Source organism: Schistocerca gregaria, chromosome X, assembly GCF_023897955.1.
Source record: "Schistocerca gregaria isolate iqSchGreg1 chromosome X, iqSchGreg1.2, whole genome shotgun sequence".
Lineage (NCBI taxonomy): Eukaryota > Metazoa > Arthropoda > Insecta > Orthoptera > Acrididae > Schistocerca > Schistocerca gregaria.
The window spans coordinates 39,994,891-40,021,373 of record NC_064931.1 but is presented as its reverse complement, the minus strand read 5'-3'; the positions used below and the strand labels follow the sequence as shown (position 1 = coordinate 40,021,373).

At 39.3% G+C, this 26,483-nt stretch overlaps 1 protein-coding gene across 2 annotated transcripts in view; it reads left to right on the top strand.

Moving 5' to 3' along the window:
- LOC126297681 (metal-response element-binding transcription factor 2) overlaps nt 1–26,483 on the top strand; it is a 121,864-nt gene that overhangs the window by 46,443 nt on the left and 48,938 nt on the right. For both annotated transcript variants that reach the window (XM_049988792.1, XM_049988791.1), the window contains exon 2: nt 5,906–6,015. In XM_049988792.1, the coding sequence (XP_049844749.1) occupies nt 5,989–6,015 (27 nt within the window). In that variant the 5' untranslated portion in view covers nt 5,906–5,988. The remainder of the gene's footprint in view (nt 1–5,905; nt 6,016–26,483) is intronic.

Genomic DNA, 26,483 nt, shown 5'->3' with positions numbered 1-26,483 from the left:
GTTTCCGTCCACACATTAGCCAACATCACTGGAGGGATCGATTCAACAACTGTGGTTATCCGTTGCCGCAGGGTTTCAAGATCTGGTACACGTGTTTGGTAGACCTCGCCCTTGACATAACCCCATAAAAATAAGTGTAATGGGGTTATGTCAGGAGAGCATGGAGGCCAAACCGTTGGCCCATCACGACCAATCCATCGCCCAGGAAAGGTCATATCGAGATAGGCACAGACGTCCAAACCCCAATGAGGCGGTGCATCGTCTTGCTGAAACAAGACATCGTGGTGATACTGGAGCAGCTAAGGGACAGCATACAGTTGCAACATATCCAGATACACTGCAGATGTGATGGTAGTGTCAGCGAAGAAGAATGGCCTTATAATTCAATCGTGCAGTAGCGCGCACCAAACATTCACCTTTGGACTGCCTCTAGTGCACTCCATGACCTCACCAGGGGTTGTGAACCCCAAATGTGCACATTATGGCGATTCACTACTCCACTGACAAAAAAAAGGTTGCTTCGTTGGAAAAGACAATTCGTCTGAGATAACCATCATCGTCCTCAATACGTGATAGCATTTCGCGTGTACTGTCATTCGGCGACAAAGCCTGAACTATTTGCACTTTGTATGCATGAAACAAAAAACGTTTGTGTAAAATGTCATGGAGAGAGCTTTTTGGTGTCTGTAATTCATGTGAGGCCCTGCGCACAGATTTCTTCGGACTTCGCTGAAAAGACTTCCTTATAGCTTTACCCTGTCTGCTGAGGTTCTTGGTCGACCAGACCTCGGAAGGTCAGCAACCGATCCGGTGTTCTTGAACCTCTTATACCAGGCTTTAATGCTCTTGACATCAGGTGGATACCTTCCAAATGTTGTCTGGAAGTGTGTCTGCTCTGTGGTTGGTGATCGTCTCTCATGGTACTACAGGACACACTGTGCCTTCTCCTGATTGGTTAACATGGCTTCTTGGGCACTGCACCTCATCCACTATTTATGTACTGCGAACCTAAAACAGAAAAAAATATTTTGATAGTTGTAAACAATTCGGCGCAAGTTTCATATTTATATCTTACGTCTAGCCTGAGTTATTAATTTATGTAATCAGGGAAAGACTTTTCGGGCACCCTGTATTTCTCTCTCTGACATGTGGAGATGTAAGTTTATTACACATTAGTCCATATCTAATGTCTTGTCACAACTCACATTGGCCACCGAAGAATTTAAGTAGTTAGAAGGATATGAGTTTATGACAATCAGAGAATATTTGTTAGGTAGAGTTTTTCTGTCTTGGAAACTATGCCTCGTGTGAAATACAGCAGACGAAATCTTTCTTTCCCTTTTTTTTTTGTTGTTGAATGGGAGTGACTCTTCAGATTATCCATAAAAAAACAATGGTGGTGTTGTAGATGGCAGGGAGGAGATTAAAGAGTATTAAAAGTCAAACCTGGAGCACTTAATCTGTTGCATTGAAGACATATATTATGCGGATGTCAAAATTAGAAGCTGTAAATGATGCCAGCTTAAACTAGGTGATCTGTTGATAAAACCTCTTCAGCTATTATGACAGTTGTTTTTATTGACAGAAAACTTTTATAAACAGGTTTTATAGAGACTACTAACAGTTATATTTCATTGTTATCATGCTTAAATTATTTCTGCAACATGTTATGATATATGTACTCAGTGGTAGGCTAAAATGACTGTACGACAACACTGAACACATATCTGGGGATGTTATGCATATATTAATTATTTGAGGGGGTGGGGGAGAGGGACAGATAATTATGACTAGCAGTGGTCTCTAGAAAAACCACTTTATAAAATTGAGAGGAACAGCCAATATGGCTGTAAATTGGCAGAGAACTACTTAGTGTTATTTCTGTACCTCTTAGTGATCACGTATTGGAGCACAATATGTAAGGCACAATGAGTGTGTTAAATTTTGAGTGGGAGCTTTATGTAACTTTGTATTGTTGATGTAGTCATTATTTTTCTGCAGCACTGTACAACACTGCTTAAAATAACATCACCTCTAGCAAATTTGTGTATAATGTGTTAAATATGAGATCCTGAAGGTGACATGATGAAGTAGTTTTGAGACAGAATGTTTCCAGCCACACACAAAAATAACATAACTTTCCAAATGTGCATTATTTTACTCCTTTGGTTTGACAGTAATAACTCAATATTGATTTCATTGTATTGTAGCTCTGCTTTTGGTAAACATTTCTTATGCCATTGCTGCTACACAGTTCAGTTAGATCAGGGCCGGCCAGAAATTTTGTACACGTGCGGTGCTCTTGCTCACGTGCAACTTCTGGGTCACAGTGTGCACGCCGTAATCAGCATTCATGTAGTGCATGTTTCTACGCACAGATGTCGCTTTATCCTCTTGCTGGGATACTCTGTACCGGCGCATTCTAGTGCTCTTTCCACACCTTGCAAGTCAACCATGGGAAAATATTTTGCATATTAAACATTTAAAATACTGTCACAGTGTACTCATTGAGATGTCTACTTTTATGTTAACAGTTTAACCCAGTAAGACAAGTACTACAGGTAACAACAGTGGATTTTTATTAAGGCAGCTTGACTGACGGCACCCAAATACACATAATGTTTTAGATCTAGTATTTAAGAAAGAGAGCACTTAGCGACTTCCAATGAACCTTATTCATGATTTCAAATAACATTAAACTAATGCAAGGTTTCCTATAACTAATTCTCCGTGCCCTCAGTTACACCCACATAATTTCTGTCTCACTGACCTCTGAACGGAATGATAACCGCAGACCTCTCGATGATCACCTGTTATTTCAATACCATTATTGCTATATCTTTCACCAGTTCCGTCTGAAATCTGCACAATAACCAACAATTAGATGAATGTTATGTTTTATCGACTTCAGCTGATTGTAGCCCTTCATACATTAAAAAAACTTTAAATGTAAGTATACATTGGATCAATCGGTTTAATGACAAATTTTCCTGATAAATAATGTAACATGGAGCAGAATGAGGCAATAATGCACAGTTAGTGAACAATAATTTTTAATTATGAAAGGAATAAATCCAAATTATTATTCGGCGGCACAGCAAACACTGTGAGTTTTCACCAATGGCTACAAAAAAAAATTGCAGTTCCCCGTCATTTTTAAATGACTGAGAACATAGATCTCCCGTCCTTTGCTTTTTCACAGTACCTGCAATTTCTCAGTACTTCTCTGTTAAGGTTATGGTCACCAGGGGTAAACGAGACTGTGTATGTTGCGCTCTTGCTTGTACCACATAAACAGGGAAGTGGAGCCGCCGCCATACATTTAGGACACGTCTAATAACAGATGTCGCTGTCGCACATGTGCAGCACTTCCGTACGTCTGCACACTGTGCAGCGTTTGGCCGGCCCTGAGTTAGATGATGTGATTCAAGATCAGTTTTCAGACAGACATTGACCGGAGGAAGAGAAACTGAGCTATTAATTGCAGTGCACACATTCTGAGATGCTATTCAGTTCAAGGTCTAGTTGCATTCATAAATAATGAGTATGTAGCAATTGCTAAAATATGTAAATATGTCCACAAGTAATAAGTAAACAGAAGCATAAAGTTTCAAAATGTCACTTATACACAAATCAAAAAAAGTTTTGCATCATCTTGGTTTAGAGAGTTCCGGAACATGTACAGAAAATTGAGATAGAGATGAACATAAACATCATTTCCGCCATTTTTATTGCTCATGGAAACCACACAGTGCATATTGTACCACCATACAACAAGATCTTCAGAGGTGGTGGTCCAGATTGCTGTGCACACCAGTACCTCTAATACCCAGTAGCATGTCCTCTCAGATTGATGCATACCTGTATTCATCATGGAATACTATCCACAAGTTCATGAAGGTACTGTTGGTCCAGATTGTCCCACCACTCAATGGTAATTCGGCGTAGTTCCCTCAGAGTGGTTGGTGGGTCACATCATTCATAAACAGCCCTTTTCAATCTATCGCAGGCATGTTCGATAGGGTTCATGTCTGGAGGACATGCTGGTCACTCTAGTTGAGCGATGTTATTATCCTGAAGAAAGTCATTCACAAGATGTGCACAATAAGAGTGCGAATTGTAGTCCATGAAGACAAATGCCTCACCAATATGCTGCCGATATCGTTGCACTATTGGTCGGAGGATGGCATTCACGTATCATACAGCCATTACGGCGCCTTCCATGACCACCAGCGGTGTACATCGGCCCCACATAATGCCACCCCAAAACAGCAGGGAACACCTACCTTGCTGCACTAGCTGGACAGTGTGTCTGAGGCATTCAGCCTGACTGGGTTGCCTCCAAACACGTCTCCGACGATTGTCTGGTTGAAGGCATATGCGGCATTCGTGGGTAAAGAGAACTTGATGCTAATCCTGAGCAGTCCATTTGGTATGTTGTTGGGCCCATCTGTACCGTGCTGCATAGTGTTGTGGTTGCAAATATGGATCTCACTGTGGACGTCGGGAGTGAAGCTGCACATCATGCAGCCTATTGCGCACAGTTTGTAGTAACACAACGTCCAGTGGCTGCACAAAAAGCATTATTCAACATGGTGGCTTGCTGTCAGGGATCCTCCGAGCCATAATCCATAGGTAGCGGTCATCCAATGCAGTGGTAGCTCTTGGGCAGCCTGAGTGAGGCATTGAGAGCCCTTCCTGGCACAAAGTAACAACACGGGCGCCATCGAACTGCGGTATTGACCGTCTAGGCATGGTTGAACTACAGACAGTACGAGCTGTGTACTTACTTCCTGGTGGAATGACTGGAACTGACGGCTGTTAGACCACCTGCGTCTAATAGGCACTACACATGCGTGGTTGTTTATGTTTTTGGCTGGGTTTAGTGACATCTCTGAACAGTCAAAGGGATTGCCTGTGGTACAATATCCACAGTCAACGTCTATCGTCCAGAGTTCTGGGAACTGGGTTGATGCAAAACTTTTTTTGATGTGTGTATATTGCAGTGCTATAGTGCCATTGTACTATGAAACAACTGCTGTAAACTCTCTTAAACGCAAAAAGTGTTTTGTAATAGAAGTAGTCCTTGATGAATGAGATTTTGTTGAATGGTACAAATACAGCCTGAATGTATTGTTGGGTGAAATGTCTAGGTTGACACAGGATCTCCTGCTGCATCTTGATGCATTTTTTGTATGCTTTTATGGCATTATTAACAATTGCTATAATCTGCTTGTTGTTTGACTTCACGAGGGCATCCCCATGACATAATAGTGGTGTAATTGGTATTAGTCACACTGAATTACTACCCTAACTTGGCTTTAAATAACTCCCCTAGACAGATGTTATGCTCATTAATAATAGACAAGGTCAAGTCCATTATTATTGTTAGTGGGTTCGAAACTATAATTGTTCCATTTCAATGCTGTAGCTCATTGTGCATCTTCCATTATCTGTAAATGCAGAGGCTTCAAACACAAGAACCTTAAATTTTCAGTCGTATAGTTTTTCTTTCGCATTCTAGATATTGTCTTTGGAGGAGGTGGAAGTTGCTGGTCTTTTTTTTTTTTTTTTTTTTTTTTTTTTTTTTTTTTTTTTTTTTTTTTTTTTTTTTTTTTACATCTTGAGTTAGTTTTCAGAATGCCTTTGTTTTTCATTTATGGATAAGATTTATGGAATTGTTTTTATATACTGATTCGAGTGCCTATAATGTCTGGTACTGAAACATCTAGAAACATTTCACACTTGAAAAGTTATTTGTGGTCATCAGTTATTACTCAAATTACTTGCTAGGGGAATATTTTTAATACTAATTTTTAAACTGTAGAGAATTTGTTTTGTTTCACACATTCATTGTGAATGTTTTGATACATTAACTGTAAATGTTGTTTTCCATTCTCTTTAGGTTTTAGGTTCTGGCACAAAATTGTAGCAGCTTGTTGAGAGACCATTACTGTGTGTGTCCCGTATATACCGCAAAAATTCATAATGTCTGTCCAGGGATCAAAGAAAAAGGTATTACATTTTTATCTACTGCATTTTTTTTATGGATGTGTATTTGGCATTGCTATTAATTCATGTGATGTTATGCTTTTGTTGCGTAGAATGTAAAGCCATTGACAACCATTGTCTCTTTTACAAGGAAAAAAATGTATACAGTAGCCTTCAGATGGCCTTCGTGCTTTCAGGCATGAATAAGAAGTAATGTATCTGCAATAAAGTGAGTTATGTTCGTTAAAAAGTGAGTTATGTTCGTTAAGTTCACACTTGCTCATAGAAACAGTAAATCTTTATCACAAGCCAAGAGTGTGCACTGAGATTCTCCACTGTTCATGCATATAGTTTTACTAGTAGATGATGATATTTTATCATATAACGTGCACATGGGTACTTAGTTGAGTGATATCATTTTTATACAAGGTGTACAACTTTGCTTCGGCCATTTTTTCCCCCAAAATTTGAGGCTTTAATGAAACAAATTGGTTACACATGTATCATTCAAAGTATTTTCCATCACTGGCCACTACTTTCTTCCACCTTTCAGGCACTGTACGAATCCTGCGTCGAGAAAATGTTCATCTTTTGAAGCAATCCACGAATCAATCCAATTTGTGACTACTTTATTGAGATCGAAAGTGTTGGTCAGCCAGGCCATGTGCCATTGATCTAAACAGGTGATAGTCAGAGGGAGCAATGTCTGGAGAATGCGGCAGGTGAGATAGGACTTCCCATTTTAACGTTTCCAAGTACATTTTGACCTCTCTTCCAACGTGGGGTTCAGCGTCTTCATGCCTCAAAATCACTTTATCGTGCTTCTTGCTGTATTGCAGCCGTTTGTCTTTTAATGCTCAAACACATTAATTGCTTTCGATAACACCTGTGATTGTTTCACTTGTTTTTAATTCCTTGTAGTACACGATGCCAAGCTGGTCCCACCAAATGCAGAGCATGTTCTTGGAGCCATGAATGTTCGGTTAGGCTTCGACATGGAAGTGTGGCTGGGATATCTGCATGATTTTTTGTGTTTAGGGTTATCTTAATGAACCCATTTTTTGTCCCCAGTCACAGTGCGATGCAGAAATCTCTTCCGTTTTTGCCTCTGAAGCAACTGTTCACAAACATACAAATGCCGTTCAATGTTTCTCGGTTTCAGCTTACACGGGACCCAAGTTCTTTCTTTCTGAATCGTGCTCATAGGCTTGAGACATTTTGAAATGGCTTGCTATTTCACTCTCACCAATCGTGCCAATTCTTCTCGAGTTTGACGCGAGTCTTCACTTGGCAATGTCTTCAATTCTGCTTCTTCGAAATCATTCTCTCTTCCACCACTATGCCGGTCTACAACGTTAAAATTGCTATTCTTGAAGCATTGAAACCACTCGAGACATGTTCATTCACTAATAGCGTCCTTACCATATGTACTTTTTTCAAAGCTATCAACATATTTTCTACCATAGCTTTGAAATCTGGGTGTTTCCTACTCCCCAAGAAATTGTCGACCACATTCTTAAATCCTGTCGAAGCCAGTCATTCTTCTTCTGTTAGTGCATTTGCAAATACTTCATTTTTCATCAAACTTCTAATGTTTGGTTCCACAAATATTCCTCCTTTAAGTGTAGCCTCAGACAGAAAAGAAAATTTGGAACTTACGTACTTAAAACAATCACCACCTTTAGGCAGTATATAGACAAAGTGTTTCATGATTCCCAGTTTAATATGAAGAGGTGCCAGGATGATTTTCTCTCATTTCACCAGAGATTCTCTCATCACATTTCCTCCCCCCCCCCCCCTCCCCCAGATTCATTGTTGTTCTGGTAGACTATTCTATTCTACTCCGATGTGATTCACAGGGACAAGAAATGAATTCCCAGGGCTTTCAGATCTACACACCCCATTGGTATTTCAAATACTTTAATGCCTTAAGCAGGATTTCCATATTTTAATAGGTTTCTTTTAAGTGCACAGAATATGCTACTAGCATGGAGTCATACATATTTCCAGTGCATAGAAGTACGGCTGTGAGACTTCCTTTGTTAGGCTCTGTAAATACTCTCCATTCATTCTTGATGTATGTAACACCATATCTTGATAACACACCTTCAGTGCTCTTACAGTAAAGGGAGCCTTCTGTTGTGAAATACTCGCAAAATTGCAATTCTCTTAATCGAAACCGGTAGAATGCTGCGCCTGGGGTACGCAAATGGTTTTTCCTTTGAGACCCCAAAACTTGTGCTGCTTCTTTTGAGAGACCCAGATCTCTTACCAACTCATTCAGTTCTTACTGTGTAAACTCTTCAGCTTGTTAAGCTTGTCCTTTTGTCAGTGTGGAGTTGTCATCAGGATCTGAAGTTTCACGGGGGGGGGGGGGGATGATGATGATGATGATGATGATGATGATGATGATGATGATGATGATGATGAAGAACAACAACATCAAGGAGGAGGTTCTAAAGTAGTAGCCTCTGGAATGTTAGGACCATGTAGTATGGATGTTATAACTGATTTTAGGTTTGGATAAATAATTCCTTTCATACTGTTCTTGTTATGCCTGCCAACTTTCACCATATAAAAATAGCAACCATCTACATGGTTTTCCTACCGTACCTTTGGAGTCCCAAATGGCAAAGATTTCTATTTGCCTTGTGTCCATTTCCTCAAACCCTCAACACATGTATGACAAACAGCATGTGGAGCAAAAGTTTTATCCTGGTCTCCTAACTTAATACTGAAATATGACAGGTATGCTTTTTTTACAAACGAGGTGAATTGTGTGGGAAATTTAAAAATAGAAAACTTTAGGAATTATGTAAAAACTGTTGTGTTAGAAGAAAACAGATTACATTTCTGTAAAGAGCATTAAAAAGCCACCGTAAGTGATCCACTTTCATGTAAAACGCCGAAACATTGCAGCCCTGTGTAGTCTAAGTTCTCAATTGGTACCAAAGATTCTGGTTGATGAATTGTACATAGTCAAAATGTTAACTCGTAGGATCTTTACAAAATTAGTAGTAAAAGCCATTCTGGGTGATAATGTTGAAAATCAATGAGTACAGTTAAGACTTCTTGTTTTATTTATTTAGCATTGAATGAAGCTAGTTCCACCACTGATGACAAATTAGAAACAAGCAACAATGGAAACGTGAATTCAGCTTCATAAAAGTAGCCAACAGCACATTAGACATTTGCTCAGTTAATGCTGAAGTTGTTTGCCAGGGCCGATGATAGTCTAGCACTGCACAAAAATTGAGGAAAAAATCACAACAAAATACTTGCTGTGTAATGGGTACTTTCTGCTCCTTGTAATTTTCATTTTCATCATGAGTGCACATACTGAATGAATTTGAGAAATATTAATCTAACTTGGTATTAATTTCTGTCAGACTATTTCCTAATGATCAGTATGATATAGTTACTGTTTCCTTTTCTGCACGATTATTAGACACCTCATTTTGTGATACATTTGAATATAGGTCCAAATTCTGCCTCAAATTGGAAAGTGTGAAATTACCCAAGAAATTCTATTTCAAAGCAAACTGCATCCTGATGAACCATTTTATCAGAGATAATTTGAAACAGTTCAGTTTTCTTCATACAAGATATCAAAAATTGAACAAATTTTCAGTCACTGGTATTGGATATCTTCTGGTGAAGCCCAGTTTGGAAAGATAATATGTGTAAGAATATCTTTGTAACATAGAAAGTGCAGGAATGCAATGATTTATTTATGTGCTCGATGCTCTGATGCTATGTCAGTTGTGGGTGGTTGAATGGTGTCTAGTGTAATTCAGCATAGGATTCAGCTGTGGGGCCTAGCATCTTAGAACAGATGAACACACATATGCCTTGTATCTAAAAGTTCAAAAGTTGGAAATTTGAATATGGCAGTTTTAGGTGACAGGTGTGTTGAACTGTGCTTGTCTCAGATACCGGCAAACGTCAATCTTGAACTACCTCATTTGCGACACTGCCAGCCTATGCCATTAACTGCACAGTAGCCATTACCAATTGTTTTATTCTGTGCTTGTTATTTTCCTTTCTTATTTTGAAATGAGTGAAAAGACTAGTTGTGGTCCACCGTGGAGTTAGATTATGTCCTTCACGACACCAGAAGCGATTGGCGATCCCTGTGACAATATAATGACCATGCTTACACTCATGACTGACTGATGGTGTATAGTGTCTACACTCTGCTCTGTAACAACCAGAAAACAAAACCTGTCACCATATTTTGACAATGCCAAAAGTCTTAATGTGCAAATAGTTATTTTCGGCTCTTCTTGTATGCTAAGTACTTTGTTGGTTCTATGTGTAGTGTTGTCTATGGGTCGGATGGCTATGAATGGCCACTATAAGTCGAAGTCAGTATTCTGCCAATTTTTTAATTATCTAATTGGGTGGGAAAGGGAAAGTAAAGAAACACCTTAAACCATAGAAGCACTCTGTTTTTTGGCGGGAAAATTCTGCTGATTCCCACCAATCAATCATTTGTTGCTAGCCAGTAGAAGAAAACAAAAAGACCATTTCAGTAAAAAAAAAAACTTGAATTTTTTGCAAAACCAAACACGTTCATATCATATACACTAAAATGTTCCTGTTCTCGTGATGATGTGAATGCACAAAAAGTCTTACATCCGCAGACAAAAATCTAAACTTCTGGTAACGAGTGGCACATGACATAGGTAAGTTCTTGAGACCGTTACATTTGTTAAACAATTTTGATGATTGTCAGCAGCCACTCTTTCACCCATCTGACAAAGTTCAAAAACAATCAGCACTTCTGATCCAATCTTAAAAGCCATACAGCAATAAATTGTGCTGTTATTAAATCCAAGATTCAAACACTGGATTGGAAAACATAAGCTGCTAACAGCCAGTGCACCACCTCCAACTGGTTCTTTGCAACGTCTGCTTAAAATTTCTACAAAGAAGAAACAATAACAGTCAAAAGTTATGTAGGTTAATAGTCATAGTAAAATTCAAACACTTCCAGTTTCCAGGGGAACAAAATGCAATTAATTCATTTTCATTAAATCACAAAAAAGGATGTGTTTTCTGTCAACACTCCCTCTATATTCTACTTCAGTGCTCCCACCAACCAGTCATAAACACATGAACTAACCTGCATTACTTGCCTGAAAAAAATTGGAAAAACAACTGAACAGAAATTTTCAATATCTCGTAAGCTTTTTACGAGAAAACTAAAGCTGATCATCACAGTCAACTACTGCTGTATCGTTCAAACAAAACACAACCAGGACAAAAGCACCACAGCTTCAAAGATGATAGTTGGTGCCAGAACTATATAAATTTGTCTCTTGCCCAAGTTCCACCAGTGCCACAGGCGGCACTGAGGGCGAAGATAACGACTTCGCCTTGGCCAATTGCCGGCTGAGTACAATCCTCCAATGACCAGACAACGGACAGAAGCCTACTTGGCAACAGAAGAGCAGCTCTTGCCCACTTGGTTGTAGATCATCATCCAGGGCTGATTTAGACAGGGAATGTTGTATAGTGACCTCTTAGAGGTAAACAGGCAGTGGTTGTATGTTGCATTTGCTGTGTACTGTGAAGTTTTCCTACGGTTATGTGCACTTAGCCATTGAGGGCCTTTTTTTGTGTTATATCACAAGCAGTGTTGCAGACTTCATTATTCGACAAGTCATTGGGGAATAGCTGTGTAACAGTGTCAGGGAGAACTTTTCTCAGTGGTGTACTGCACCAGAAGCTGTTTCAGAAACTCAGCCTACTGTAACGACAGTGGCAACTTGGCCTCCACAGTAGTAGCGACGAGGCCTTTACAAAACTGGCGACAAGTGTTTACAAAAACACCAACTTCTGTCTCGAGCAACAAGTAACTATTTTGAACATCAACACCTACTGGAAGGTCAACAGCTTGCCTCTTCCCCCAGGGAGAACAGTCTGACTTAACACCCAGAAAATGGTTTAAACACTGAAGGCTTTTACCCAATGACACTTGACATGCAGAATAGCTGATCCTAATTAGTAAAACTAAAGTGATATCAGGTGTTCCCCAGGGAAGCGTCCTGGGACCTCTACTGTTCCTGATCTATATAAATGACCTGGGTGACAATCTGAGCAGTTCTCTTAGACTGTTCGCAGATGATGCTGTAATTTACCGTCTAGTAAGGTCATCCGAAGACCAGTATCAGTTGCAAAGCGATTTAGAAAAGATTGCTGTATGGTGTGTCAGGTGCCAGTTGACGCTAAATAACGAAAAGTGTGAGATGATCCACATGAGTTCCAAAAGAAATCCGTTGGAATTCGATTACTCGATAAATAGTACAATTCTCAAGGCTGTCAATTCAACTAAGTACCTGGGTGTTAAAATTACGAACAACTTAAGTTGGAAGGACCACATAGATAATATTGTCGGGAAGGCGATCCAAAGGTTGCGTTTCATTGCAACAAGTCCACTAAAGAGACAGCTTACACTACAGTCGTTCGTTCTCTGTTAGAATATTGCTGCGCGGTGTGGGATCCTTACCAGGTGGGATTGACGGAGGACATCGAAAGGGTGCAAAAAAGGGCAGCTCGTTTTGTATTATCACGTTATAGGGGAGAGAGTGTGGCAGATATGATACACGAGTTGGGATGGAAGTCATTAAAGCATAGACGTTTTTCGTCGCGGCGAGACCTTTTTACGAAATTTCAGTCACCAACTTTCTTTTCCGAATGCGAAAATATTTTGTTGAGCCCAACCTACATAGGTAGGAATGATCATCAAAATAAAATACGAGAAATCAGAGCTCGAACAGAAAGGTTTAGGTGTTCGTTTTTCCCGCTCGCTGTTCGGGAGTGGAATAGTAGAGAGATAGTATGATTGTGGTTCGATGAACCCTCTGCCAAGCACTTAAATGTGAATTGCAGAGTAGTCATGTAGATGTAGTTATGAGCATTCCATCTGTTCGCCTCTCTAATAGCTCTTCCCTGGTAAGTGCTGACTCATGGCATAATTCTTCACATTATTATTATTATTATTATTATTATTATTATTATTATTATTATTATTATTATTATTATTTTCCATTTAATGTCACCTCTCTCTCACCTTTGATCACATACCTGATGCCACTGGAAGGTCTCCACCTTTTAGAAAGCATTACAAATTCCCTTGACAACTCACTCTGTGGATTGGGGAGATAAGTCCATCAACTCCCAGTTGCAAAGCATACATAGTTTATAGGGAAATTCTACTAGATAGCAGTTAAAGTTCTTGCCTCTCATGTCACGAAGCATGGCTGCCTATTCCGTCAGACTCGCATGTATGTAAAATCATGTTTGAGTTAAAATCTAAACGGGATAATCACTCTTCGGAATTAGGCTCAGAAAAGAGGCATGTTTTTTAAGTAAATTCCATTTTATTGTAGACACTAGTAGTTCGCACCCACACCGCAATGAATGCGTGAGTCGTGTACCAGCATGCCTGGGGAAAAACTGTGCTCTGTGGTTCTGTTCTGTGCTTTCAAAATGTTTAAGACTACAAACTCATATTCTTGAGGGGGGGGGGGGGGGGGGAAGCCTTGTTTCACAAAGCACCTAGCATCCAGTGCACATTGGTCTATCGATTACTCATATGATTTAGAAACGCATCCCTGTTGGCTTTTGAGCACATTCTAAGCTGATTCTGAATGATTCACAAGTTGATTTTTCAATGCATGCATAGTGTAGGTGATGTCTATGTCAGAGGAATCCTCCTCGTATCTAGAAATAAACTTTCAGCAGGCAAAAGGGGATGGGGCTGTACGAGCTGAGCGGAGTAAAGCCGAATGGTCTGATTATGTGGTTGATTGGGTTTGCAAATGACCAGTGTTGTTATAATTACTAGTGAAATCCATATATTCAGACTATCAGAGTGGAAATAAGTGACTAACAGGAATAGCAGGTAAGAAAGATTACGTATTATCTCCTCAGTGTATCCAAGAAAATGAAATTTTGACAGAAAATGTTTTGTCAGTTCGCTGCACTAGTATTGCCCAGGTGCAGAAATATCATAGACCTGGAACTGATACACAGAACAGTCTGAATTATAGTGGGGAAGGATGTAGTCTCCACGTGACCTGTGTTTGCATTTAGTGGTTTTGCTGTTTCCTCTTCGTTTACTGCTGTCTTGTCAAATGAAAACAAAAACAAAGCGGATTTCTGTGGCCAGGAGCTATCAAGTGAATTAAAATACATTCACATAATTACGGAAGGCTAAAATATGTTATTAGTTTCAGCTTTTATTTTATTTCCACCTTTCCAACAATTGCGCATTAATCACCTTGCAGAACAATGAAGCTATTTTTGTCGGTTTGCTAAAGAAATTTAGCTTTCATTAATCTTTCCTGCAGAGGCAGTCAATGTATTTGAAACAGTGTTTAATTCCACACTATTGGCTAGTTTCAACTGCTCGCTGCATTTCAAAAGTGCACGTTTTCATCTTCTACACGCATGGCATTATGCCATAATAAAGAACCAAATATGAGACAATACAATACTGGTACTCCAAGAAAATTTGCATCCTGTGAACCACACTGAAAAGCTTAATATCAGGTCGAGGCCTACTTCATTGGGAATCTGCACATACAAATGTGCACTTTAAGGATGCAATTCAAATGTGCACATTTTAGTATGGTTCGCAAAATTCCAATGCTTTTGGAGTATCCTCTGATGTCTTGTTCCTTTTATGACATAATGTAAGATCTTTTAATGTTTTACACGTACAAACATATGGGCTTCCTGTGTCGTCATAGCTGTTCAAGCACGGTGGCACCTGTTATCTGGCATGCTCTGACAACTACTGGAAAGAACCTGTTTCTAACATGTCACTGGAAAATATTGCGAATAGTAGTTCGAAAAGCATTACTTTAAAAGTAAATTTCCTTTTACGCAAGTTGGCCTATGCCCGAGAATGTATGATGAATTCTTAAATCACAGAGCATTTGGCTTTCATTTAAAAATCAACTCTTTGGTAACGAGCCATTTAGAGGAATTTTGAGCCCAGAAGATCTGACACCTATGGCGCAGACACCTATGACGTTATTATGAACAAATTGATGTAGTACTACAGGATGCCCCCTCTCTCCTGTGTGGTAACTAATTTATTTTTATAAAACTTCGAGCACAAGTCACTGGGCTCGGCTAAACATTTTGATGGCACATTTGTGGGATATATCCCAAAGTGTAACACGCGCAAAAGAGATCAACATTATACATGAAAGCTTAGTTTCTCTTGCAGTATGTGAACGCTTTGCTGTTCCAGTTGCAATACTACATATATTAATTTAAAACGTTAACTTTTCCTGTTCGTGTATTCACGCTACTTAAGTACAAAAATATGCAGCTTACATGTTGCTGCCCATCAAAGATCTTCCCAAAACATTTTTCTTCCCCTGAGTTTCGTTTCCTAAAGTGCTGGGAAATTCTACACCTGTGTATAAAAACATAACCATTCAAGGGATTGACTCGTTTTACAATTCCGAGGGAAAATCTACTGTCATTTAACATGGAAAACATGTGTTTTCACCCGGGAGAAATTTTATTTTTAACGAGGAAATCCAGGAAAAATCTGGGAATTTTTATTTCCTTGTCCACGTATACACCCTGTAGAGTGGATGATTAAATTTGGTGCTGGGAACATGTGTATGAGTACTCAAAGAATGAGGCTACGAATGTACGTGTGGGTTGTTGCATGAATGAACTGTACAGCCCGTACAGTATCTTTAGAACCTCTGGTTGCAAGAGTGTGACCCACAATCTTTTCCTTATTGAATCCACTCTTGTCGTCATTGTAGATATTTGTATCTGTGCCGGCTGTCATGAAGGCATGAGTTTCTTGTTGCTGGCCCTCTACCATTTTCTGGATGTCATTTCTGTTGTGGTATATTTTCATTGCAACAAATTATTGGACTTTACGGCTTACAACATTGTTTTTATACTTCCAGCGCAAGACCCGACTGTCACTGGCATCAGATCTTGGGAAATTTATCTGTTTTGGTTTTGTTTTCACCCACAATTTGATGTCTCCATCATGAATACATAAACCTTCCTGGCAACAGTGTTTGAAGGTCTCCATCACATGTATTGTAATGTGTGTTTGTACTTCTCCTTCACAGAGATTAACACCCCACTTTCTCACTGCCATTTCCATTCATACAACAAACACCACGAAGGACATCTAGTGTGAAATCTGTTTTTCATTGCAGACATCATGTGACGTGCAAATGTTTGGGTTGACATCGGCTGCTTTGTGAGGTTAAACCAAAATGCAAGCATTTTTATTTTCTTGTTTCTTGAGTAAAACACTATCCTGTCGCTAGAGGATCCTTCTAGCAATTATATCGAAGACATCTATCTACTGTAGTCCATTCTCTTGGGCACAAATGAACGATTCCACTTGACCTGGTGCTCGCTCATCCATATCTAATGTTTCCTTTTCGGTGACATTCGATGCATTCCATTGATCAATTACGTCCAGTAGGAATGATGTACACTTTCTTTTAATTTTCAGTTATTTCCATAGTTGTACTTACACAACAATCGCTATGCAACAGTTAGACGAGAATGTCAATAACGTTCCACAGATTCATGTTGCACAACAGAAGTACCTGTAGCATGCAGACTGAATTGCAACTGCAGACCCATTTGTATGTGTGCACAAACATACGTCTCTAGTCACAGCACGCACATCTGATGTACACCAGTGCCACCTTACTACTACTACTACTACTACTACTACTACTATCACCACCACCACCACCTCCACACGTGTGATGCAGTTCTTTATGCTACAGTTCCAGCTGTTTATGGTTATTCTGTGAAACTACAAATGTATTAGCTGCTTGAGTGCTATCTTTTCTGTTGCACCTGTCCAACAGAACACCACACGTGCCTATACAAATGTACTCTATGGGTTTGCTAATTTCAACTAATGAAGCAAATGCAGACTGCCAAAAGAACATTGCTAGAAACTCCGAAAAGTTTGTATACCTGTGAGGAAAATGTTCTTCCACATACGTTTCACACGTAAATATTAAAAAAAATTTGTCTTTGGTGGGGTTTGAACATGGGACCTTTAATATGACCACCTCACGCTCTACCAACTCACCCACACGGGATCTACAAAACAATCATGCATATATAAGCTTTTTCCTGTGCTCTGTAGTTCTGGAGTTTCTTTTAATTATCGTTTATGCATGTTCTGCTGGATGACAGCACATGGTATGAACTCATTCGGTGTTTTGATTGATACCCCGTTGACATGCAAAGTTTGGTGCTGATGTATGTGACATCTAGAGGTTTGTGTGTCAGTCAGGTCTTGTGTTCTTGATTTGGCCTTGCAGGTTTCATCATGTTTTCTTTTGAGGACTGGCTCGATTTCCAGCTTTCGTGATACATGTGGAACTTCTTTGATCCAATGTTGTATTGGTTTTTCTCTCATTTCTTGCAAGATGTTAATGAGTTCTTGCATTAGTGCCATAGAATGCAAAATGGTAACGTCCTCTTTCTGTATTTTGACATTCACTCTATTAAAATGTCAAAGAATGCTAGCTCAAATTGTTTAGGATAAATTTAAAATCCATCGTCACATGTATTAGATGACCAGCTTAATAGTTTGATTTTGCAGCAAGAGGGAATTCTTCAGTTTCTTTCAGAGCTTTGACAGCTTCCAATAAGTTATTTTTAATACAGCTGTAACAGCTAGATGTTTATCTGATCATTTTGTTTGTTCGCTTCCTTTTAAGTTGTTTTTCGTACACTTTGGCATTATTTTCCATTGTGTTGTGGATCCAGTAAAGCCAAATAGGCTAAATGCCTCTGGACACTGAATACACACCCACAAGCTTTAAAGAGTGTGTTAGATATAGTACAAACTCTCCGTTCATTCATTTTCATAATTCTGGATTGGACTCATTTATATATGCTGACCATGTTAGATCCATTATCATAAGATTGTTCATGTCACTGTTGCACATCCAAACCATCAGCTTCTAATTTTTCTAGAATTCAATGTGTGTTGTCTTCTTTAGTCTTTCCATCAACTTCTGTAAAATCAATAAAACTTTTCTTTATTTCACATTCAGTTTCTGCTACGAGTTACTGAATTAAGAAAATTTCCTTTATTAGTTTGAGGAAATTTTTCATATCACTCTTGTTTCTTTACAAACTCAAAAAGAAAGACAGCTTATGGCAAGATACATGACAGCATCTATTACTATACATGTAGATAGAGAGAGACAGAGAGAGGTAGAGACAGGTAGAGAGGTAGAGACAGGTAGAGACAGGTAGAGACAGGTAGAGACAGGTAGAGACAGGTAGAGACAGGTAGAGACAGGTAGAGACAGGTAGAGACAGGTAGAGACAGGTAGAGACAGGTAGAGAGAGGTAGAGAGAGAGGGGGGGGGGGGGGCACGAGGGAGGGAGGGAGGGAGGGAGCGAGCGAGCGGGGGGGGGGGAGTGAATTAATTGCTCTATGTTGCGCTCCACGTTACAATATAATTTGCTGCAGATGAGTTGTTCTGTTGATAAAACAGTCTTTGTGGTGCTTCATGCTCAGATAATCTTTCTGAAGCCTTTTTTCAATTAATGAGATGATCTGTACGCAAGGCTGATATAGAAGTGCTGGCATATAGCTTGCAGGCTGTACAGTAAATTGTATTTTTTGTTTTTGAATAAACAAGCCAAAATCACTTAATATTTTCCTTATTTGTCATTGTTACAAACCACATGTGTTGTGCCTCAAGCCTACCATTATGTTCTGTGAACCTAAACTCTTTTATTTGGATATTTATCATTTAGAACTACAGCTTGTTTGCTGGAAAATGACTTGTTGACCTATAATTTTTTTTCTGGTCCAGCCATGTACCTAGATCCATTAGAGTTAGAATTTTGTCTTCGTTACTCGACTGCAGTAAGTCACTAGATGCTAGTTCAGGGTTCTCTTCATACTGAGATAATATTGACGATGAAGGCTGTTCACCATCATCTGATGTTAATGACTCGATTCTTCAGTCAAATTTTCTTGAATGTTCAAATTACAAGATTTATTTGAATTATGTGAAATCATAGTATTGGAATTACTATTGGAGCTTAATGATGCACCTGCTTTGTGGAGCCATTTTCAATTTTATCTTTTGCTCCTTTCCTGTTTTGAGCCCCAGAAAACTTTTTCTTGGCTCCTTATCATTCACTGTTTATTACCTTAAACTGTAAACAAAAATATTTTGTATGACTAATAATATAATAATAATAATAATATTGATATTGATTATTCGTACACCCAATCACCCACATAAACAAACTGCGATCGTCACTTGATGTTCAACCATTCGCGTTTAATCTTCACTTCATAACTTGACTCTGTTTTGCTTGTCACATGTGGTATAAATAACATGAGACATAAAATCAATTAATCTATCAACATTTGTCTTAAATATGTATTTACAATTGCACAGTGCACATAGAGAAATGTTGATCATTAACATGATCTAATTACAGTGCATTAATGTAAAATTGGTAAACTAACTATGTTGACAAACATTTAGCAGTATGCAATATACAAAGACAACTTGTACTGTGTCTTCATTTGACTTTTCAATGTTGTTAAAATTTTCTGCAAAATATTTCACAAAATCCATATTAGTAGTAGGTAATGACAGAAAACTGTACCTTTTGGAAGGTATCAAGAATGTAATGGGCTACATTATGTTAAAATGTGATCACAATTGGCCTCTACATACTCAGTCAATGGAATGTAAATTATGTAGTCAGACGTTAGGCGATAACAGTTCAGGCTGACTGTGAGGCTTCTGTCAGAGCTCTGATGCACAGAATGTGCTAAAGTGACGCACAAAATTTTAATATCTGTGGATGCAGACAAGATACTTGTGGACAAAGGAATTTCTGGTTGTGGATAGTTGTGTAGGTCACTCATTATACCTAAGTATACTGTTTCATCCACAGTGTGCAATATGTGTGGCTCTATTTGCATTAGTGTTTGAATGCTGTCTTCTGAAGGCTGTACTTCAGTGGTGAAGATATATATATCTCCTGCTTCAACTTTCCATACAGTGATGGACACATACATGTTAGTGCAGGGGTAGTCAAACTTTGTTACTTACTGCCCACTTTTATATCTGTGTTAATAGTAAAATATTCTAACCACCCACCAGGTCTTCAATAATGGTGCTTTATGAAGTGGGAAAGTCACTTTACTCTAGAAAATGTATGAAGCACAGTTACAGCAAGTTAAAACATATAATAAACGTACCAAATACTTTGTCAAAATTTTATGAAAAACTGAAAAAAGTTTTTTAAAACCCCTACCACATACTGCTCACCATGAAAGCTGTAATGCCCACTAGTAGGCAGTAGCGACTACCACTGTGTTGGTGTGTAGTGATAAATGTACCGGCCATCTTCAAAAAACAGATTACTTGCCCTCCGCATTGTTCAGCAAATATTTCTGGATAATGGTTGTTTGGCAGTTTGTTTGTTGCTGTCCTCTAGCAACTGCTGTTGATACTTTGTGGACTTGCCTGCTAACCATGTGTGGGAAGGTTTATGTGGAACATATCTAGATGCCTTTGAATAATATACCAAGGCATATAGAAACTCTGATTGCAGCACACCAGGCTGACTTATGTTAGACTGTCTGTACAGTTGTGCAGTCCTAATTATTTGTACCTAAACTGTTGTATAAAATATATTTGTCATATGTTGTTCTCAGTATTGCAGTTTTGGTAAATGTTAGTGTAGACATGCGAATGCTGTGGTCCACTTTGTTATTCTAACAGAGGATTGGTGAGCAAAGAGTTTGGTCTTGTTTCAAATGAATATAATCCTACGGGTAGGAGAGGGTAGTTGCTCTGTATTAGGGAATTATTGTGGTTTTGTCTGCTTAGTCCATAGCTGTGCAGTCAGTGTATTTTGCTGTCACGTAGAGACTCGGGTTCAATCCTCACTACTGCCAAGGATTTTTGCTTGGCTGGAGGTCTCTAGTAGGGTCCATTCAGCCCCCCAAAGACTATTAAGGATTTATTTGTGGAAAGGCAATGTCTCCTTTCTCTGAAAGCTATCATTAACGGCCAGGAGAGTGGTATGCTGATAACCTGATGCTGCAGTACTGTTGCCTAATGGAGTGTTGGACAGAGAAATATGTGCAACATTTGATCAGCAGACTTACTACATTAAAGGCCTTGTGAAGTTTGGTTTCGATGTTAAAGTCTGAATGAAAAATCAATAACCATTGAATATATCTTCATTTTACTGCTGTTCCCAATCAATGAAGTATTTCCTGAAACAATTAACAGTGAAAGCAAAATTTTCCCTGGCTGCTTAACCTATCTTCACAAATGAAATATGCTTATACTAATGTTGATTTTCATTTTACTGAGAGTAACAATCACACTTGCATGTGCAAGACTAAAACACAAAGCAGAAACTCTTAACCTTCCTTCCTCCTCCTCTTTTTCTGCTGTTGCTCTACAGCAGTTGGCAAGACTTGGCTTCTTCTACTATTTTCCTACACGCTAGTCTCCCTCCCTCCCTCCTTCACCCCCCCACTCCCCCCTCCCTCCCTCCCTCCCTCCCTCCCTCCCAGTCCCTGCCTCCCCGCACCCCCGGTCCCTCCCTCCCCCCCACTCACTACCTTCCTGGTGATAATGCTTGTACCTCAGTGTTATAGTGTATCCTTCAGCATTCTTCCTCCCTTATTGGGCCATAAATTTTGCACAGTACTTTTCGCTCAGACATTCTTAAAACATTTTCATCATCTTCTATCTGCATCCATACCTCTGACTCATATGTGACAAGTGGGTGAACTAGGGAGTTGTATATAGTTTTATTCTCATTGCAACGTGACTGTTTGTGAAGAGTTGCATATTTGCAAAGTAGACTCTATTCTTGGCTTGTATTCTTCCACTCATAGTCTTCCCAGTGTTGTGATAATTTGATACTATGGTTGGTTCCTAGAGAGGACACTCCTTTGAAACATTTCCCATTTTCATCTTTGGTTTTTTTTCTAGCCTCATTGTGTAACATTACCAATGTTGTTGTTGCGGTCTTCAGTCCTGAGACTGGTTTGATGCAGCTCTCCATGCCACTCTATCCTGTGCAAGCCTCTTCATCTCCCAGTACCTACTGCAACGTACATCCTTTTGAATCTGCTTAGTGTATTCATCTCTTGGTGTCCCTCTATGATTTTTACCATCCACGCTGCCTTCCAATACTAAATTGGTGATCCCTTGATGCCTCAGCACATGTACTACCAACCGATCCCTTCTTCTCGTCAAGTTGTGCCACAAACTTCTCTTCTCCCCAATCCTATTCAGTACCTCCTCATCAGTTATGTGATCTACCCATCTAATCTTCAGCATTCTTCTGTAGCACCACATTTCGAAAGCTTCTATTCTCTTCTTGTCCAAACTAGTTATCGTCCATGTTTCACTTCCATACATGGCTACACTCCATACGAATACTTTCAGAAATGACTTCCTGACACTTAAATCTATACTCGATGTTAACAAATTTCTCTTCTTCAGAAATGCTTTCCTTGCCATTGCCAGTCTACATTTTATATCCTCTCTACTTCGACCATCATCAGCTATTTTGCTCCCCAAATAGCAAAACTCCTTTACTAATTTAAGTGTCTCATTTCCTAATCTAATTCCCTCAGCATCACCCGACTTAATTCGACTACATTCAGTTATCCTCTTTTTGCTTTTGTTGATGTTCATCTTATATCCTCCTTTCAAGACACTATCCATTCCGTTCAACTGCTCTTCCAAGTCCTTTGCTGTCTCAGACAGAATTACAATGTCATCAGCGAACCTCAACATTTTTATTTCTTCTCCATGGATTTTAATACCTACTCCGAATTTTTCTTTTGTTTCCTTCACTGCTTGTTCAATATACAGATTGAATAACATTGGTGAGAGACTACAACCCTGTCTCACTCCCTTCCCAACCACTGCTTCCCTTTCATGCCCCTCGACTCTTATAACTGCCATCTGGTTTCTGTACAAATTGTAAATAGCCTTTCGCTCCCTGTATTTTACCCCTGCCACCTTTAGAATTTGAAAGAGAGTATTCCAGTCAACAATATCAAAAGCTTTCTCTAAGTCTACAAATGCTAGAAACGTAGGTTTGCCTTTCCTTAATCTTTCTTCTAAGATAAGTCATAAGGTCAGTATTGCCTCACATGTTCCAGTATTTCTACGGAATCCAAACTAATCATCCCTGAGGTTGGCGTTTACTAGTTTTTCCATTCGTCTGTAAAGAATTCGTGTTAGTATTTTGCAGCTGTGGCTTATTAAACTGATTGTTCGGTAATTTTCACATCTGTCAACACCTGCTTTTTTTAGGATTGGAATTATTATATTCTTCTTGAAGTCTGAGGGTATTTCGCCTGTTTCATACATCTTGCTCACCAGGTGGTAGAGTTTAGTCTGGACTGGCTCTCCCAAGGCTGTCAGTAGTTCTAATGGAATGTTTTCTACTGCAGGGGCCTTGTTTCAACTCAGGTCTTTCAGTGCTCTGTCAAACTCTTCACGCAGTATCATATCTCCCATTTCATCTTCATCTACATCCTCTTCCATTTCCATAATATTGTCGTCAAGTACATAGCCCTTGTATAGACCCTCTGTATACTCCTTCCACCTTTCTGCTTTCCCTTCTTTGTTTAGAACTGGGTTTCCATCTGAGCTCTTGATATTCATACAAGTGGCTCTCTTTTCTCCAAAGGTCTCTTAAATTTTCCTGTAGGCAGTGTCTATCTTACCCCTAGTGAGATAACCCTCTACATCCTTACATTTGTCCTCTAGCCATCCCTGCTTAGCCATTTTGCATTTCCTGTCAATCTCATTTTTGAGACGTCTGTATTCCTTTTTGCCTGCTTCATTTACTGCATTTTTGTATTTTCTCCTTTCATCAATTAAATTCAATATTTCTTCTGTTACCCAAGGATTTCTACTAGCCCTCGTCTTTTTACCTACTTGATCCTCTGCTGCCTTCACTACTTCATCCCTCAAAGCTACCCATTCTTCTTCTAATGTATTTCTTTCCCCCATTACTGTCAATTGTTCCTTTATGCTCTCCCTGAAACTCTGTACAACCTCTTGTTCTTTCAGTTTATCCAGGTCCCATCTCCTTAAATTCCCACCTTTTTGCAGTTTCTTCAGTTTTAATCTACAGGTCATAACCAATAGATTGTGGTCAGAGTCCACATCTGCCCCTTGAAATGTCTTACAATTTAAAACCTGGTTCCTAAATCTCTGTCTTACCATTATATAATCTATCTGATACCTTTTAGTATCTCCAGGGTTCTTCCATGTATACAACCTTCTTTCATGATTCTTGAACCAAGTGTTAGCTATTATTAAGTTGTGCTCTGTGCAAAATTCTACCAGGCGGCTTCCTCTTTCATTTCTCTCTCCCAATCCATAATCACCTACTACATTTCCTTCTCTCCCTTTTCCTACTACTGAATTCCAGTCACCCATGACTATTAAATTTTCATCACCCTTCACTATCTGAATAATTTCTTTTATCTCATCATACCTTTCTTCAATTTCTTCGTCATCTGCAGAGCTAGTTGGCATATAAACTTGTACTACTGTAGTAGGTGTGGGCTTCGTATCTATCTTGGCCACAATAATGCGTTCACTGTGCTGTTTGCAGTAGCTTACCCGCATTCCTATTTTCCTATTCATTATTAAACCTACTCCTGCTTTACCCCTATTTGATTGTGTGTTTATAACTCTGTAGTCACCTGACCAGAAGTCTCGTTCCTCCTGCCACCGAACTTCACCAATTCCCACTATATCTAACTTTAACCTGTTCATTTCCCTTTTTAAATTTTCTAACCTACCTGCCCAATTAAGTGATCTGACATTCCACGCTCCGATCCGTAGAATGCCAGCTTTCTTTCTCCTGATAACGACATCCTCTTGAGTAGCCCCCACCCGGAGATCCGAATGGGGGACTATTTTACCTCCGGAATATTGTACCCAAGAGGACGCCATCATCATTTAATCATACAGTACAGCTGCATGTCCTCGGGAAAAATTATGGCCGTAGTTTCCGCTTGCTTTCAGCCGTTCGCAGTACCAGCACAGCAAGGCCGTTTTGGTTAGTGTTACAAGGCCAGGTCAGTCAATCATCCAGACTGTTGCCCTTGCAACTACTGAAAAGGCTGCTGCCCCTCTTCAGGAACCACACGTTTGTCTGGCCTCTCAACAGATACCCCTCCGTTGTGGTTGCACCTACGGTACGGCTATCTGTATCGCTGAGGGACGCAAGCCTCCCCACCAACGGCAAGGTCCATGGTTCATGGAGGGGAGGGACATTACCGTATATTTTGTTTTATTTTTATTTACTATCGCGACAAATTTTAATACTTTGTTTACCATTGTCAGGTATATTTCTTTGAATGTGTTTGCATTTCTGACTAGTTTCCATGAATATGGTGCATTGCTTATTTATTTGATTTACTGTGCTGTGCAGGGTGAAATTGAAAAAGACAGTAGAGAGGCTTATCACCTTACTTCACTACTTTATTAAAGACAAAGCTTTGACTTGACTATTAAATCTCTTTACTTTATCTCTTCTCTCTGTCATTTTCGTTCTGTTTAGGTTTATTAGCTTGGCACATATACCAACTTATCTCAGCACGCTGAATAATTGTTGCTGATATATGTTGCCAAAGGCTTGTTCGAAATCGATGAATGGGAAGTGCAGATCTATATTATGACCATAGAACTTCTCCATCATTTGTAGTTTTCACACACTCTTCCATGTTACATCTTATAATCTGGTATTATTATTCCAGTTTACCAGTTATTGTGCATGATTTCAGTTTCCCACATGTGACAAATTAGTGTGTGCATTTCCCATATTAAAGCACCTCCACCATACACTGTTAATTCAGAGTTTATTCCATCTTCAGCTGGGGGGGCTGATTGTTTCTCATCTTGTAAACAAACAGTGACCTTTTGCATCATCAGCTGTCTTGCATCATTGCCTACTTCCAGCTGCCATCTTTCTTCCTCAGTGTCTGTTCTTCTTCTAGGCTGGTATTTAGTGTGTCTTTCAAGTATTCTGCCCTATCTGTTCTTCTTCCCCTATCATTTTCTCGTGTTTACTTGAGCATGTCTTTATTTACTAGTAGAATCTACAATTTATTTTGCTTACAGCATGTTATTTTTCTAATTTCAGTCTGTTCCTTCAGCTCTCCTAATTCTTGAAATTTCTTCTTAGTCCACTCTCTTTTTGTTCTTTACCACTGCCAATTAGCTCCTCTTAATTGTCTATATTGTCCCATATTATTTCTGGTGACTCTTGGTAACAATGTCATTTTTGCCCTGTTCTTTTCCTCTATTGCTAACCTGCGATCCTCATCAAACCATTCATGAATTGTGCTGTTTCTTCTCATGCCTATTATTCCTTTGAAATATCCTTAATGGCTTTTTCGACCCTGCGCCACC